This window comes from Gopherus flavomarginatus, chromosome 3 (genome assembly GCF_025201925.1).
Source record: "Gopherus flavomarginatus isolate rGopFla2 chromosome 3, rGopFla2.mat.asm, whole genome shotgun sequence".
NCBI lineage: Eukaryota > Metazoa > Chordata > Testudines > Testudinidae > Gopherus > Gopherus flavomarginatus.
The window spans coordinates 195,887,113-195,906,304 of NC_066619.1; the positions used below are offsets into that span (position 1 = coordinate 195,887,113).

The 19,192-nt window shown below is 41.1% G+C and overlaps 1 protein-coding gene across 1 annotated transcript in view; it reads right to left on the reverse strand.

Annotated features, from left to right (window-relative positions):
- The window catches only part of INPP4B (inositol polyphosphate-4-phosphatase type II B), a 508,181-nt gene that overhangs the window by 208,342 nt on the left and 280,647 nt on the right, over positions 1 to 19,192 (reverse strand). The window contains exons 10-11 of the mRNA XM_050946302.1: positions 19,029 to 19,108; positions 250 to 361 (exon numbers count right to left, since the gene is read on the reverse strand). Coding sequence (XP_050802259.1) covers positions 250 to 361; positions 19,029 to 19,108 — 192 coding nt within the window. The remainder of the gene's footprint in view (positions 1 to 249; positions 362 to 19,028; positions 19,109 to 19,192) is intronic.

Consider the following 19,192-nt stretch of genomic DNA (forward strand, 5'->3'; position numbering starts at 1 on the left):
ATACTTTTGTTCTAACAAAACAAAAGAGGAACGTTTGAGAACAGAGTATCACTTGGCACAGCTCTATGCAAATGTATTTTGAGTTGAGAGAGCTGAGCACACATATTGTACTTCATTCCAGAGCTGATTTCTCATTTAGCTTTTTTGAATAATGAGAACTTAAATCCCAGTGTGATATTAGTAATATAGGCATCTGGCACCACTGATCATTCTAATTTAATTTGTGCAATGAGCTGACTGATTTCATACCTTTTGTCCCTGCACATCTGTTGTGATGTGGTCTACTTCCCTCTCCTCTATCTCCCTCATCTTCACAAAGCTGACGTCTATGGTACCAACTGTCTTTCCACCATCAGAAGTTCTGAAACCAAAAATAAGTAAAATTAAAAGCTTATTCTTCAGCAGCCTCTCGTCACTTCAATATAAATATTTATGTCAGTACACATTTGCTCTTCTATTCATTTTGTAGCCGCTTTAATCTGTATTAAACTCATTTTCTACTACCATAAAGTAAATGGTAACAATAGGACAGAAATGTATTTGTCCAACATGGCTTATAACAAGGAGAACTTTGAATATATTAGTTAAAACTCTAGATGGGTGAGTGCTGTCTAAAAGAAGATTGAACTCTTCCACAAATACCATGAATGTTCTAAATGTTCTTCTGATTAGGGGCAGGTCTACACTTAAAAAGCTACAGCAGCTCTGCATGCCACCATAACACTTTAGTGAAGATGCTACTACACCGATGGGAGAGCTTCTCCCATTAATGTAATTAATCCACTTCCACAAAAGGCAGTAGCTATGTCAATGGAGAAGATCTCTCATTGTCAGAACGCTGTCTACACCAGGGATTAGGTCAGCATAACTACGTTGCTCTGGATTATAGCTTTTTCACACCCTCGAGCGATGCAGTTGTGCTGATGTGACTTTGTAGTGCAGACCTGACCTAGGATCACGGGTGGCTCCAGGCACCAGCGCAAGCCGCAGAGGGTGGCCTGCCGGTTGCTGTGAGCGCGGCAATCAGGCAGCCTTCAACAGCATACCTGCGGGAGGTCCGCCAGTCCCGTGGCTTCGGCAGCAGCTCGGTGGCAGGTATGCTGAAGGCACGGGACTGGCAGATCACCTGCAGAAACGCCGCCGAATCCGCATTACCAGTGGACTGCCCACAAGCATGCCGCCAAAGGCTGCCTGACTGCCATGCTTGGGGTAGCAAAAAAAAAAAAAAAAAAAAGAGCTGCCCCTGCCTAGGGTACTTCTAAGAAAACTCCATTACACATTGTGCCAATGCCCCATTTTATAATCTGCCAATTTACTGCACACATCAATACTTTGGTTTCTAACACTGTCTGTCAGGAAAGGATATACACTGTGTATCACTAAACCTGCTGCTAAACCAAAATAGTGAAGCAAGTTTGAACACTCTTTGGCAATCCTCTCTATAGCTAACTTCAAGGACCAATACCATTCCTCAGCTATTGGGGAGATATTTCTACTGTACCATGCAAATAAGCAGGGAAGAAACATTCCTGTATTACTGAGTTTGTTGTCAAAGATATAAAGTTCAAATATGGATCTCTAAATTTATGGTGGGATAGACCGTATCTGTAGCATGTAAGGTGCAGGGTACCTTCTCAACTCCTACTGACTGCAAAACAAGAGTAGGAGAGGGAGGTTTGGGGGATTATGAACGGTGAGAAGAACAGAAGAGGCATTGTTGGAGAGCTGGGTTTTAAGGAGAGCAAGGAACTTGGAGGATGAAAAGTGAAAGACTATTCCAGGTGTAGGAGGCAGCATGGTAAGAGGCATAAAATTGCAAGCAGTTAAAAGAGAGACTGGGAGTTCCATGGTAAGATGAGCAGATTGCGAAGAGCAGAGGGAACGAGGGGGAGAAATGACAGGGGTATTTTTAGTAAATGTCATGGACAGGTCATGGACAAGAAACAAAATTCACGACCCATGACCTGTCCATTACTTTTACTAAAAATACCCCTGACTAAATCATAGCCTTCATATTGTCTTCAAATACATCTCTGCAGTCATTTCTCTCCCTCATTTTCGCTACAAATCCCAATCTTGGGGCAGGTGCTGCAGTGAGAGGGGAGGCACCCCAGGGGGCTGCCACAGGGTGTGTGCGCACCAATGTCAGCAGATGCTGGGAGCCACCGGACCAGCAGCTGCTCTGACCGCCCCAGGGACCACTGCAGGGAGCTGCCAGAGCAGCAGCTGGTCTGGCCAACCCGGGGATTGCTGCTTTGGCAGTCCACAGGGCCAGCTGCATGGGGACCACTTGAACAGTAGCCAGTGCGGCTGGCCCCAACCCGCTCCAGCAGTGGTCGGTGTAGCTGTCTGGGGGGCCACCCAAGTGGCTGGCTGCGGAGCCACTCCAGCAATCAGGGGTGGCTTTAGCTTTTTTGCTGCCCAAGCATGGCAGTCAGGCAGCCTTCAGCAGGATGCCTGTGGGAGCTCCCTGGTCCTGCGGATTCGGCGTATCTGCTGCTGAATTGCCGCCGAAGGCAGCCTGACTGCTCCCCTTGCAGGGACTGGCAGGGAGCCCCCCCATGGGTTGCCACTTCAGGCATGCACTTGGAGCGCTAGTGCCTGGAGTCGCCATTGCCAGCAATGGCCGGTGTGGCAGTCCGTGGGACCACCTGAGCAGCTGCCCCCTTAGCCAGCTGCTTGGGCTCCCCTACAGAAGTCACTGAGGTTGCGGTTTCCGTGACCTCCGTAACAGACACGGAGCCCTATGACTGTATAGGTGAAAATGAGGAGCTTGAATTTATGGTATGATAAGAAACAGGAAGACACTGGAGAAGGGGGCTATAAGGTTGGCATGTTAGGAGAGAATAACTTTCACAATAACTTTTATTTATTTATTTATTTTAGAGTAGACCACATTCTTGGGAGAATTCTCAGAGAAAACATTGTATGCCTCCTCCTCAACATCAAGCTTTTTATGGTTCCTTACAAAAACTAATTAATCAACCCTCACATAGGAAGCAGGAAATAAGGGAGATTAAGTGATTTCCCCAAGGTAATATGGGCCCTGATCCTGCAATGAGAACCCTAGGAGCTTTCCCTTTCACCTGTGCAGAGCCTCAGTGACTTCAGTGGGACTTTGCGCTGTTCTCACACGTCCTTAATTTTACACACTATGAAGAGTCCCAAAAGAAGTCAAAGGGCCTACTCAGAGTGTGGAAAGTTTAGCACATGTGTAGGTCTTTTCATGATTATGGTCTTGTTCACCATAGTTATTTGGGATATTTTCCTGTTCTGACAATACAATCTGAAAATGCAGTGACCTCTGTGGTTTAAGATAAATGTTTACTTATTGGTACTAGCCACGGTTATCTAAAATTGAAGACATTTAAATGTATGTACTCTGACAATACAGAAATACATTTTTTCTAACATAAGCTTTGTAAAATTTTATATAAATCTTTGTGTGGTATGTATGTGGGGTGTTGTTTGCTACAAACCAAGTGGACCAAACAATAATAAAAAACAAACACACACACACACAAACAATCCAGCAGCTCAGCACACAAGCAACCCTATATTAACTGACAAATGAGCATGCAAAAGGGTGAAAATGAGTAGTAAAGAATCAGGACTTCAGGTTGCCATGGGTATTTATTATCAACAGTACATAAACAATTTTAAAATGTTTGAAAATAATTTGCTAGTGTCCTTTTAAAAAACAAAAGCTAACACTAGTTTAATGGATTCATGTCAGTTCCCTCTGTCCTGCGAATTAACTACAGACTACAGCTTTGACCTAATTTTTCATTTCTTTTCTCTTTCTTGCGTAACAATTGCCACAGGTAGACCAAGCTCCAGTACTGAATAGATAATCAATCAAACACTGCTGTTGCCAGGTCAAATATACCCTTTAAAACTTATGTATCATGTCAGGTGCAACTGGTAAAACACTGACAGTTCACAACAGTTTAATGCATTTTGATCAGCATGCCAAACTTCAATTACATTATCAATTAGCCTTAAATATTTAACCAAGAATTTCAGGCAGTGATGAATTTAAGCTTTTCTATTGCCTTGGACTGAAACTAAAATGTAAAAGTAAAGTCTTATGCTCACTCTTTGTAGGAAAAAAAATTTCCAGGCCAAAAAATAAATCTGAAAGCATATTTGAGAATGCATTGGTTACAGTAGGTCTGATTCTACCTACAAAAGAAATGCACTTTAATAGAATGAAATTTAAACACCGAGATTTTGATACTCTGGCCCATCTCCTCCCCTTTTTCATCTCCTCACAGCAAATAGAAATGTTAAATCACAATATGAAAACAAATCTTATTTTTGAATGTTACAGGCACACAAATCAAAAAAACTGTATAAATGTCCAGGGAGAAACCATCATTAGTTGTGTCAGACACTGTGAATTTAAAGTACCATTGGTACATGAGGGTTTTCAGACAGACACGCTATGCATTTTGAACTCAAACACAAAATATTAGATTAAAATCTTGCCTGGACAGAGAAAAATAAGAGAGAGAAATGAAGCACTAAAATAAACAAACAAGAAGTGAAAAAGACCACAGATCTCACCTACATTAGGTTAAAACAACTGATTGTTGATATTTGCTTACGTACTAATGAATTAGTATGCTGTGTATTCTATATATGTCATACTGTGCATAGAACAGAGATATACACATACACAAACAATTAAATAAAGAAGAATTAGAGGGAATTTCCCTACTTTGGTGTGCTTTATACTGCATTTACACTAGTAATTACAATACTAACTTGTTAATCACCAACAGTTTGCTCACAAGATACAAAATGATGACAGTCCCTGCCATAAACCGCTTACAATCTGAATGACAGAAACATAGAAGATGAGATGCACCAGAAACCTACAGGAAAAATCTGATTTTCTTGCATGCACGCACACATGCAAACACTTCTATAAAGAGGGTGAAAGTCTAGCAAACCAGAATGGGGAATGCATTCCATGCTTATGGGGAAAAGGCACAGAAACAGGAGTGGAAGAAAGAGATGAACAAGCCTTAGAGACTGGCAATCCTGGCTAAGTGGAGGGGACATAAAGGCCATTTGTATGAGATGAGCTCAGAGATGGACACTTGTCTTGAACATAGGTAACAAGAAGTTTAAAATCCATGTTGAGGAGCATGGGATGTGAGTGGAGACAAAGGATGAAGTGGTCTGATCAAAGGGCAAAAAAAATAATAAGTTTAGTGTCTGCGTTTTGGATGGACAAGTGAAATGATAGATGTGTCAGGGATTCCAGAGATGGGGGGGGCAGGGGAAATCAAGATGGGAAATAATCAGCACATGGATGAGTGTTTTCACCTTCAGGGGTAGAAAGGAAAGGTTTGGATATGTTTTGCTGTTTCCTGTTTGGTGACATAACTCAAGAAGAGTTATTCTCTTGGGCCTGGTTAGACTAGGATTTTGAGATGTGATATCAGCATGTGCTAACTAACACTTGTAAAAGTCTAGTGGAGACAAGAAGAAAGAAACCAGCTCAGAACGTGTTAAAGGTCTTGTCTACATCAGACTCTTACCATGTAACACATGCTAACATCACTCTATTAAATTCTGGTCTAGACAAAGTCTTGATATTTTGGCCTAGCCAAAACCAGGATGTGGTGTAAATCTCACAAGAATTGCTGGACATCTGAGAGATATTTGGAAGTTGGGCTATGTAAGAAACAAGGATATATATATTGAAAGCATCTGCTCTTCTGTATACTTATTCAAATTGAAACATGGAACCTATATGGAATCTCTGTAACCCCCTGGTAAAAAAATAATACAGACAACAATCATAACAGAGAACAATAAATAACCAAGCATTTTCAGAAGTAACCAGTGATTTGGGTTGCCTCAGTTTTAGGGTGTCCAGACTGAGACACCTTAAAGGGGCCTGATTTTCAGAAAGTGCTGAGTATCCATCCAAAATCAATGGTCACTTTTCAAAATCTTGGGCAAATAAATAACTTGTATGTGTACTGTGCCTGTCATGTTGCAGAATGAAACTTTACAAAATGGGGGTCTAAAAAGAATAGACATAAAGAATCCCTTAACTTCCAGCTCCCTCTGGATGAAACACAGTAACTATGGAAAAGCACATAGCAGTCCTAAACAAGGAGATAGAAACAGAAGTAAAACAAAAAGCTGTATTCAAGTTAAAAAAAAAAATAAAAGAGGCAGCAATTTTAATAGGCAATATGTGATTACCAGAGTTGAAATTTTGCAAAGACCCCATTAACACCCTAATTCTTGTGTAAGTTATGGTGATATCTTTGTCTCTTCTAACAGATAATGCCTAATAGTGTTCCTTACCACAAGGCTGGGGCTTGGCTTCACTGCTCATTCACAAAGAAGTGTGTCACTCTGGGCTTGTCTATATTAGAAAGGTTGCCATTTTAATTATACCAGTATGGTTAAGCAGCAAAACCAGTTTGGGAAGCCAAATAACCCACATCCCAAACCAATACAGCTATACTGGTATAACTTTACTCATGCAGACCAGACCTTAATGAGAACCAGCACAACTGCCTCAAATAGCCCGAGTGGTGATAGAAGCTTTTAGCTACAGAAACATTCATAAAAAAATGTGAAAATATCAGAGTATGTGCTCTATTTTGTGATATTGTCAGACTTTTCACTCAAATTCTGGAGCGAAGCATTCTGAAAGCTTCAAAATTCACTGAGGATGAAGGTCACTGAACTTGTGAATTCTGTGATTCATCAGCTGCAGATATCCAGATCGACCCAGTGGTGGTCTGCGCTATGAAGTCAGGTCAGTTTAACTACATTGCTCAGGGCTGTGAAAAATTTCTACCCCTGGTGCATCGATCGCCACAGCATCGATTCCCAGTAAGTGGAGACATATTCTAATTCTCTGCTCATATCACCCTTGGCTCCGTAGTAGGTCAGAGTGCCAGCTAGTGATAACCAGAACACAGGGTGCCATTGCAGCATGATGGGGTAGCAGAGGAACCAGCTATGCTGACTCTACACCGGCCAGGGAGTTCCTCCTCATTTGTGCTGTCAAGGCAGTGAAGTTGCCCCCATAACTTTTGGAGTTGGATTTTAATTACATTTTGGTCCTGAAGACTATTTCTCAGATAGGGCACTACAGAGTGCTAGACAGGCCAAAAAAAAAATGTAGGAAGACTTTTGAAATTACATCAGCATATAACCACAGTAGATTAGAGAAAATGAGACCCCCAATGCAATGAATATATTCAGATTGCCCAAATAATGTGCATTTCCCCATACACAATGCTTTCATTTGTACTCTTCATAAGGTACTATAAACCCGAGTTAACCCTAGTGTCCTTTAATCTGAAAGAACATATCTATCATTGCTTGCAGACATGGTGTTGCCTATTTAACTATTGGGTGCTTTCCAAGAGATCTTAGAGGATTATTTGAAAACAAGAGAAAAGGTTTTAAAACAATTGTTCTTCTGTGCTTTTAATGTAATACAGTATGATGGCATTATATACATATGAAATGCCAAACAAGAAAAGTATATTAATATTTTACTATTGCTTGAAGGTTTGAAAACTTCAATCCATTTTGCTCCTCTACATCTTTGATTATTAATAAATATTTTGAATATGAAAACTCAGAACTGATAATTGGTTCCCATGGCCGTAACTTCACTAATAAAAATGGCTTATGAACACAAAGCAAAAGAGAAGTAGACTGCATATTTGCATAGCCTTGTAAATTATAAATGAGAAATGAGAGATTGCCTGAAAAGGAAAATGTATGACTTTCAATTGTTCCAATCTCACAGCAAGTAGTGCAGACTAATATACAGTTCAACACAAATTCTTTTCCCACCAAAGTAATATATTTTGAAAGATGTGAACACATTTTCTTATGACAAATGTATTCATCATTTTTGTATATGAACATTGTCTTTTTTTTATTTGTCATGTGAAACTCAAAGCCCAAGTCAATCAGCTTTCTGTTTTCAAACTGTTCCATTGATGAATAAAATGTTAAAATTTAGGATAAATGAATGACACTTTTTAGAGTTCAATGTATTCACTCCTGTCACTGCTTCAATACAAGGTTAAAGTTTTTATCAAGACAAGTTTTGCTCAGCTCTTCTTTAGTCCTGCCTAGTGCTTAAAGGTAAACTGCTGTCCATCTGCCTCCTGTGGTGTATCATGACAAGCAGCAGCAAGGAAATAATTTCAGAATGCAGAATAAGTAAAACTTAGCTAGTTGAGCGCAGACTCAAATTGATCATCAAAGGGCAACAACAGTTCAAATACACTGCTTTCTGTACTAATTACTAGTTCAGAAAGTTATACAGCCAAATTCCTTTTCTTTCATTAAATATGTTAAATGTTGCTCAGATTCAATGCTGTCTTCATCCTCTGGCCCTCTGAACCCCAGCCTTTCAATTTCACTTCATATGTCAGAAAATATATATTTTATCTCCTCTTGAATAAAAAAGTTTGGATTTGTTCCAGTTGAATGTCAAGGGAAAAAATAAAATCCAGAAGGACAAAGAAACATAGAAATCGAAGATCATCAATGAACAAATGAACATTTAACTACATCAAAACCCAACTGCGACCATACAACCATCAGCAGACCTGTCTGGGGAGCATGAGAAGATATCAACTACTATACTATTACTAGACTATCATGGAAAGTCTGGGTACTGTTCCCACTAGTAGAGGAGAAGGCAACATTATGGCTACATCTACACTACAGCCAGGATCGACGCTCTGAGATTGATATACTGGCGGTCAATTTAGTGGGTCTAGTGAAGACTGGCCAAATCGACAGCAGATCACTCTCCAGCCAACCCCTGTATTCTACCCACTATGAGAATAATAAGGTAAGTCAACAGGACATTTTCTCCTGTCAACCCCGCCGTGGTGTCGACGCCACAGTAACTTGACCTAAGGTACGTTGACTCCAGTTACGATATTCATGTAGCTGGAATTGTGTGCTTAGGTCGACTTACTGTGGTAGTGTAGATATAGGCCTGGTCTACACTGGGGGTGGAGGGGAGAGAATCGATCTAAGTTACGCAACTTCAGCTACGTGAATAACATAGCTGAAGATGATGTACTTAGATTGACTTACTGTGGTGAGTTGACTGTTGCTGCTCCACCGTTGACTCCACCTGCGCCTCTCATGGCGGTGAAGTATAGGAGTTGACGGGAGAGTGCTTGGGGGTCGATTTATCATGTCTAGATGATACTCATAGCCTATGTTATAAAGGGAGTGAAACCTTGTTATGGGATTGACATTGGTAGGCCTGAATTCATCCTTCAATTAACACAACTGCAGGCATAAACCCCACACAAAGGAGTTGTGAACCCACCCACGAGCTTTTGCTGAGTATTGTTTTGGGTTGGGTGTGGGGTGGGGGAAGGCGGAGGGAGGCAGAATACACAGAACTTGAGAGGAGATAAAAAAGAACGACAGAGTGGGAGACAGAGCACACCAGCGAACAGGAGCAGCTGAAAGCACTGTGGCTGATCCTGAAAGAAACATGGGAAGAGGCTTTAGGATCAGAGGTGCAGGATGAAAAGAGCACTCTTGGTAATACGAGCAAGAGCTGCTATTTGATTCCTTCTGAATTCAGAGACACAGGACTTTGCACATTCTTTATAAACAAACAAAACTGCATCAAAGAAATACCTGACTACAACTGATTTCTACTCCCAACTGGAACACCCACAGACCCCAAAACTTTGAGTAGCCACTTGGGTCAAAAGAGCCAACATTAGTGTCAAAATGGGATCCAGTTTTGAAGGAGAAAAATTGTGAGACAGTATTCTTTTTGAACCAGAATGGTGCAAATGTGGTGGTGTTTGCAGAAATCATAGATGTTTCAATTTCTTTTGGCTAAGACTTAAAACAGGAGCTCAACGCTCCACAAAAGAAACTAAAGCAGCATCCCCACATCTAGAAAAGACTGAAGGTTGACTTAGGGTGGAGGTCAAAGTTCTGTTAGAGCAACAACTGCAAAGTGTCCAGACTGGTTGGGAAGCCCAGCTGCAGGGTAGAATGGCAAGGTGCATCAAAGAGGAGACCAGCAACCTAACTGCTGTAAACCAAAAGTTTTTCCATGAAGTAGTGGAGACCAGGCAAGCTTTAGCCAACATGGGACTTAACAGAGATGAGCTGCAGCAAGGACTTAAGCTCCAGAAAGAAATCAAAGCCTCACAGATCATCACCGCAGTAGGCAGATGCCTATATGAGGAATTGAGCCAGCCAGAAGACTTGGTAAGACCTGGCATTTACAAAAGTTTTCTACCCCTTTGTAGCCCACAGAGGCCCAAAAGGAAGAGGTTGGCCTGTCCTAGCTCTTGTGATGCAAAACCCCGCTATTTTTCAGACAACCTCTCTGGGAGGCTTATTGGCTCAATTCAACATTATAACTCAAATGAATGTCTGGGAAGATGGAAAGAAAGCAGGGTTACTAGTAGCCAACTTGGGTGGCCCAGCTCTGATGGTGCTTCAGAACTTACCCTCAGAGAAGCGACAGAGTTATCCAGACCTGGTACAAGCCCTTGACATGTGGTTTGGAGCTAGCCATGAAAATGAACTAGCCAATGCACAGCTAAGAACTAGAGGGAGACGCAAAAAGACCACCACCTGAACTAGCAGAAACCTGCAGAGACTTGTGCTCCTGGCATACCCAGCTACTACCAAGGCCTTCCAGAATAGAGTGGCAATGGACCAATTTATAGATGCTCAGTTGGATTAGAACTTGCACATCAAGATCAATGAAAGGAGGCCAAAGACACTTTGACGGGCTGTGGAATTTGCCACAGAACTTGAATCTTTGCTTGCAGTAGTTCACCGGAAGCAGCAGCTGCCACTGAGGAAGACAGAAGCTGATCACCATGAGCCCTGTATCAAATATGCATGAAGCAACAGGGTATTCTAACCTGGTCTGTGACTGCACTGAATGATAGGAACACATGATAATTTGGTTTGTAAAACAAGACAAATTGGCAAAAAATAAAGGAAAACGTTAAGTTAACTGCTGGTATTGTGACAAAACGGGCCACAGAAAGGAGGACTGTTAGAAATGTAACATGGGCCAAGACAGTCTGTCTCAAGTATCTAATGAAAGCTTCTGCCCCAGTTCAGGAAACGGGGACACTGCACAAGCCGAAAGTCATCATTGAGAGTCAAAACTTGGAGATATAAAGCTCAGCCCCACAATTTTTGTTTAGATCTGGGCAATGGAAGTTCATCTATTCAGTGCATAAGAGGATCTGTGATGTGTTCAGGAATAATTGACTTGGGTTCATACATAACACCTACTAGACCGGAGATGCTAAAAAGGTTAGGGAAGAGAGTATCCGAAACTGAACTGCCTAATTGGTCTCAAATTGAGACAGTCAATGGGGCAAGAGCACCTGTCCAAAAACTGGGTTTGCAGATTAGACTTTGAAATTTGAGCAAGAGGTTTAAGTGGCTAAAATAGTAGATGAGCTAAGAACTATTTTGGATTTTATTACAGCTAAAAACTGTAATCAATGCCAGGATAGGTGTTTTTCAAATTCAGTCTGTGGAAATTCCCTTTATGGCCCAGGTGACACAAACGGTTTGTAGGCAACTGGTGTGCAGTAAATGAACTCCTGCCTCCAGGGGAAGAAACCCTTATAAGAGCTACAAGCTTTCCAGCAAGGCAAAGATAGGGAGTGGTTGAAACCTGTTTTAAGACCCAGGGTCTCGGCGAATCTTAGCTGCTAATGGTCTTGTGGATCTGAAACAAAAACTGATCCCAATTCGTTTGATCAAATGTTTCTGATAAACAGAAAATAGTGAAAAAGGGAACTGCAGTTGTGGAATGAGATGGTGGATCTGGTTAAAAAAAAACTGATACAGAAGAAAACTACAAGGGAGAAGGGAGTGAAGGTATGCACCCAGAGTTTCTGTTGGTCTCATTCCAGTGCAGTGCTGTACATTTAAATAGGGAATATCAGAACACTTAGACACTTTCTGGTTAGGAATCAGTTTGTACACTTGTCAAGGGTTTTCCCCCACTTTGAACTTTAGCGTCCAAAAGGTGGGGACCTGCATGATCACTTTTAAGCTTAATTACTAGCTTAAATTTGGTACGCTGCCACCAGCCAAAAGTATAGTGTTTGGCACACTTCCTGTTCCCCCAAAACCTTCCCTGGGGAACCCAAGACCCAAACCCCTTGGGTCTTAAAACAAGGAGAAATAAACCATCCCCCCTTCTTTCCCCCGCTCAGACTTTCCCCTCCCTGGGTTGCCCTGGGAAGCTACACAGATCCAAACTCCTTGGATCTTAAAACAAAGAGGAATTAACCATTCCCTTCCTTTTCCCCCCACCAATCCCTGGTGACTTTAGACTCAATCCTTTGGATTCTAAAACAAGGAAAAATCAATCAGGTTCTTAAAAAGAAAAGCTTTTAATTAAAGAAAGAAAAGATAAAAATTATCTCTGTAAAATCAGGATGGAAAATGCTTACAGGGTACTCAGATTCATATAGTCTAGAGGGACTCCCCTCCACCCCTCAGCCTGAGATTCAAAGTTACAGCAAACAGAGGTAAAAATCCTTATAGCAAAAAGACACATTTACAAGTTAAGAAAACAAACATAAGACTAATCCACCTTGCCTGGCTATACTTACAATTTTGAAACATGATAGACTGATTCAGAAGATTGGGAACACTTGGGTGTACGTCTGGTCCCTCTTAGCCCCAAGAGTGAACAACAAACAAAACAAACAGCACAAACAAAGACTTCCCTCCACCAAGATTTGAAAGTATCTTGTCCCCCCATTGGTCCTCTAGTCAGGTGTCAGCCAGGTTCACTGAGCTTCTTAACCCTTTACAGATAAAAGAGATATTAACCCTTAACCATCTGTTTATGACAACACTCAATCCAACAAAGATATAAGTTGTGCTACACTGGTCCATCATAAAATTGGTACTGGGGTAAACTGACCCATTAATAGGCACTTTACCCGTTATCAGTGGCAAAAAGGGAAGCAGCACTACAAGCCACTGCAAAAATGGTTCACAAAGGCATAACGTACCCTTCAAATCAGCCCCTGGGCCTCATCCGAAGTTCTGGTTAAGACAAAGGATGGCTGTACCAGATTCTGTGTGGACAATCAAAAATTAAATGAAGTCACTTTAAAGGATTCTTATCCATTAATATGACTAGATAATACTCTGAACTCCGTAACTGGTTCAATCTGGCTTTCCAGATTAAAAGCGACTATCAGCAAGTGGAAGTGCGTCCAAAAGACGGGAAAAAACTGCTTTAACAGCAGAACAAGGTTTGTGGGAATTTAAAGTGATCGATTTTGGCTTGTGCGATGCACCAGCCACATATGAAAGGCTAATGGAGACATGGCACACCACTTTCAGCTTATCCATTATACCTAGATGATATCTTGGTGCATGCGAAATCATTTGAGCCTGAACTAAAATGTGTATATAAATAGTCCGTGATCAACTGAAGATGGCCAATTTGAAACTGATCCCAAAGAAATGTGAGTTGTTCAGAAAAGAAGTAGTCTGCCTTGGGCACACAATAAGTGAGGAGGGAATTTCCACTACTAAAAAGAAAATAGAGGGTGTACTAAACTGGCCAACTCCCCTGACACTTACAGGTAGGCTGGTCATACATCCAGTTTTTAACTGGACAGCCCTGCTTTTCTAATGTTTGCTCCGCAACTCGTACTGAGACGAACGGGAGAGCGATAGCTCAGTGGTTTGAGCACTGGCCTGCCAAACCCAGGGCCATTTAGAGATCTGGGGCAAAAATCTGTCTGGGGATTGGTCCTGCTTTGAGCAGGGGATTGGACTAGATGACCTCCTGAGGTCCCTTCCAACCCTGATATTCTATAAATCAGACGTGGGGCAGTGTGGTCTTCAAAAGGCACACCCATATGACAGTGCATATGAGGCCATGCCCAGGGGCCTTGGATCACGCCAACAGGAACAGGTCCACACTGTTCCTGGAAATACCAGAATATCTGGTACTCTGGAAATGTGAGAGTGGCCTACTTACTGATGTGCAGAATTTTACAGGACTCTGCTCCTATTACAGAGGTTCATTTGTGGATTTATCTATATTGCAAAATCACTGCACAAGTTGTTGTGAGAAGGTAAACCATTTCAGTGGTCAGCAGCAAGTGATGTAGCATTTTCAGAGTTAAAAATGCTCTGCTGACTACTCCTGTATTGTCCTATCCATGTTTCAAAACTCCATTCATATTGGACACAGATGCTAGTGCTTGGTGACAGTATTAACACACAAACACAAAGAACTTGAGAGGGTGATAGCTTATTAAACTTTTACTTTAAGTTCTCCCAAGAGAAATGATTGCACCACCTGAAAAGAACTCCCAGCAGTGGTTAAATCTATAGAATGGTTTCATCACTACTTGTACAGGGAGAAGATTATGATCAGGACAGACCATATTTTCCCACAACGACTCTTCATATTCAGAAATCCTGAGGGCCAGCTTGCCACGTGGATGGAGAAATAGCAGTACTATGATTTCACAACCGCTAACAGGTCTGGCCATAAGCGTGGTAATGCCTGTCCAGACAGCCTTTTTGGGAAGCTATTTGCAAACACTGCCTCAAGTAGGAGAGCAAGGAATTTGTTACTAAAAGGGATGGGTGTGTCTCTCTTTTCCTCTAATTTACAGAGGGGCCCATGTTCATGATTCATCCACTGGAAGAATGGGAATGGGGATGAGGAATGGACCTCAGAGCAACTAAAAACTTCACAATGAGCGGATCTTGATATCAGGATAGTGTATGACTATTTGGACTCCGCAGAAATCTTACAATACAAAATTGAAAGAGTTTACACCTTTGCTAGGGAAAATTTGAGTACAGCCTCTGACAAAATGAAAGGGCTATATGATGTAAGGTCATATGGGGAAACTTTAAAAAGAGGGGACCTGGTCTGGCTCCACAATCTTAGAAGAAAGAAGGGAGGAACTCTCAACTAGATAAATCTTGGGAGGTGCCCCATAGAGTACTGACCCAAATAAAAGATGTTGTGTACGGGATTTAGTAAGTCCCACGACTAAACCCGAAGTTATCCATAAGAATCATTTGAAAGGCTATCAGGGGGACAAAATTTTAGCTTGGCTACCCCTTGAATCTGAGAATGTGGAAGTTGAGGATGGAAAAGTTGTTACAGAACTGAATTCCCAATTAGGAAAGAAGGGTCAGAGTGTAAATCCAGGTAGAAAAAAAAACAGACACTTAGATGGGAATAAAATTTTTGTGAGTTGGTGATATGAAAACAGGAAGACACTGTACAAATGTAAATAATTAACCTTGTATCACTTTAAATTTATTTTCTTTTCTTTCTGTTTGGGATAGATTGTTGCTTGTCACTGTTTTGGGCTTCATTGGAATGATGGGTAATGCTGAGATGGTGCTGGTGTTATAAACTGGATGAAACCTTACTGTGGAATTGAGGTTGATAGGTGTAAACTCACCTTTCAATTAACACAACTGTAAGCGTAAACTCTATCCATGAAAAAAGTAGTGTGTGAACCTGCTCAGGAGCTTTGCTGAGTGATGTTTTGGGTGGTATAGGTGTGGGGGAAGACAAAGCAGAGACAGTGGAGGTATATCTACCCTACAAATGCTACAGCAGCACAGCTATGGCACTGCAGCTGTGCCACTATAGCACCACAGTGTAAATGCTTCCTGCATTGACAGAAGGATTTTTTCCATCAATGTCGTTAATCTGCTTCTCTAAGAGACAATATCTAGATCTACAGAAGAATTCTTCCTCAACATACACAAGTCCACACTGCGGGTTAGTCTGTTGCTCAGGGCATGAATTTTTTCGCAGCTCTGAAACATGTAGCGAGGTCAATCTAATTTTTAAGTGTGGACCAGACTTAGGGCTGGGGAGGGGGGGGGGAGAGAGAGAGAGAGACTGCACATGCGCATGTGCGAGAAAGAGCAGCTGAAAGCATATCTGACCCTGGCAGAAACCTGTGGAGAGGTTCCTGGATCAGGGGTGCAGGCAGCAAAGAGCGTTCTGGTGCTGTTTTTTGCTATTTGATTCTTTTCGCATTCAGAGACACAGGACTCTGTACATTCTTTGTAAATAAACAAATCTTCAAAAAAAAAAATACATGACTATCATCTATTTTTACTCCCCCGCAGGGCCCCAAACGTTGACTACCCACTTGGGTCAAAAGAGGCAACATAATAAAGGGGAAAGATCACTGTATTACTAAAAATCTACACGACAAATATACCTACCCTCTATCCTTGAATAAAAGTTCAGACTGTATTGAAATACTTGGAACATTGAGAAACAAGTACAGGACAAAATGAAATGCTGAAATTTGAATACAATCTTATGTTCATAAAGTAGTACAGTACAGTATAGACCACAGGGAGACCCTTTCACATACATTTTCTTCAGAAAAAGGTAAATCTATAAAGACTAGTCTGTCTATCTTGAATCTTCGTGAACTCCCTTGTTTCCTTAAGGTTAGTTCCAGTTGTCCCAGAGTTCTGATGTGGGAGTGGTCTTTAGAGATACCTTTAGGGTAAACTCAAATTAGAGCAGTATACAGTGGTATGGCATACCAGCACTTCTCCCAGCCTGCCTTCCTGTTTTCTAGAACCTAAAATGTTTTTGGTTTTTTTAAGTACATTTCTAGCTGCTACATTTGCAAAGAAACACTCACTTCTAGTTTTGAAGGTGAACTGATGTGGTGATGTCTGCCTGAACTTCCAGACAGCCTGAAACATTAGCTCTGAGAGCCACGAACTGCCCCACATGTCACTATGGGACACTAACTCAGATGCTACTATAAGCATGAAACTTGTTAAATATTTTATTGCTCATGTCAGAAAGAAGGGGAAGGATCACACTATGAAATTCTGCACAATCTACTCTGACTGACATCCTGTTTTGTCACCACAGTTAAGTAGGCCTAGAAGAGAACCACCTCTTATTCTCTTCTCTGGTCAAGAAGAAACCAAGCTCAAGGGTGCCACCCATGACCCACAGAGGGGAAGCCAAACCTGAGGAGTTCAGTGGAGCTCAGACAGCATGTATGAGCCTGTGTAAAATATCTACACAATCTACTGAGAGCAGCATCACAGATGGATAGAGCTTAATTTTGTGGGGAGAGATTAGAAGAGCACCATTATTTTTTGTCCTCTTTTACCCCTGTGTAGCTCAGTGGAAATCACACTACAATAACCCAATACAGAAGTGACAAAGGATAGCACATGTTCCTATCTCACCTAGTGACATCCCATACATGAACAGGATGGGTAACAGAGCACATGTCTGTGGCAATATTCATAATGAGAGTAATACACTTGAAATAGAAGGATCTTTCAGAGAATGGGGAATGCCATCATTATTGCAGACTGGCTGATGAAGGGATTTATTATTAGTGTTAGAAGACAGATTTTACTGCCATTGAGGAGGTATGGACAGTATTGTCTTCTTCAGCACTGCCTGGTGACATAATGAGAGAAGAGTAATTCTGTGAATCTGGCCCACAGCCCTACTCAAGAAACTAATCAACGTTCATAATATTTTTTTGAAAATGTCTTTTAAATTTCAACCCACTAACATCTACAATTTAATTTTCTGGAGTTCAATTGGAATTGTTTTAAACTGCTGTCTTTTACTATTAAATGTACAAAAAAATGTATGAGACAAAAACAAAACTTGACAAAAAGCAATCCTACAAAAGTTTAGTTCAGACCCAATACGCTCTGGGAACCCATTAAAGCTAGTGCTATAAACCAATATTTTGTTATATTGTGATTCTATGCTATATGGAGAATGAAAATCAACACACTTTGTCAATGCATCATGATCTCTAAGCCAATACATCATGGTCTCCCCTCTGCCCGCATGTCTACATGCAACTCCTGTTACTTTTAATAGGAGTGTAGGTACATAAAAACCAAAATTATGCCCTCTTCAAAAAGGGTGCTGAAGGCCCTTGGCACAATGAAACCACTGATGTTCTGATAAATGCATTTGAGTTTGGGCTACCTGCGCCAAGACGGGGTGTGCAACCCATGTGCCACCAAATCTAGTTTTATGTGGATTTCTGGTGCATCTATATGCAGCATCTCCAAGGGGAACAGGAGGAGGAAGTGATCAGAGGATCTAACATAACAAGAGCCTGATATGTACAAATGTTGAGAACCTTAAATTCCAGATGAAGTCAATGGTAGCTGTAGGTGTTCAAAACCTCTGAAAATCAAGTACTAAGGGCCAGATCCAAAGCCTTTAAAGTAAATAGGAGTGTTTCTATTGGCTTCAAAAGGATATGGATTATGCCCTGAATGATTTGCCTAAGATTATATATACAAGTCTGTGTCAGAGCTGGGAACTGAACTCTCTTGATTCCCAGTCCATTGTTTTAAACACAAACCCATCCATTTCATCCTTTCTTCATGTTAATATAGGGCCACAACTAAAACACTGGGCCTGATTCTCCACAGCCTTGTACCTTGTGTAGTCATATAAATTTGAGCAGAGTTCTGCATTGCAATTCTGATTTGGTATCATTTCATACCTACTTTACAGACTAAGTGATCACAGAAGGTGCAAGGCAGTGGTGAATCAGGCCCAGTGTACTTAAACATGCCAAATATTCAAATCCTGGTCACTTCATGAAATTAACATTTGGATTGTACAAAAATATAATGTATTAATTAAGTGAGAAGAAGATTTATATTCCCTGTTGCAGGAATCTTTGAAAGGACCTTCTCAATTTAGCTGCTCTGCAATTTTTCTGTAGGGGATCATATCAAAGAGCGAGTAACCTTTTCTAACCTGACACATGGGAAGCTCTGACTTAAATAATTGTTATTTCTCTTTAGCTTTGTGCATAGTAGAAATAAAGGCACTTGAGGTTGACATCTAATATACCTGAAGTAATTCTGAGTTTCAAACACAGCCAAGCAGCAATCATTAAATGTCATGGGTTATTAGTTTGAAATGTTTTACAATAGACAAAAAGACCTACCTCAGGGTAAGGGTCAACTGCTGTTCCTTTGACTTCACCAAGTCTCCTACTTTAAAAGTAGCCAAGCCAAGAAAGTTTCGCTACAAAACACAGGGGAAAGAGAGAGAAAGGAGGACATCATCATTAATTTCTGAAGTTTTAATCGTTTCATTTTCAGCCCCATG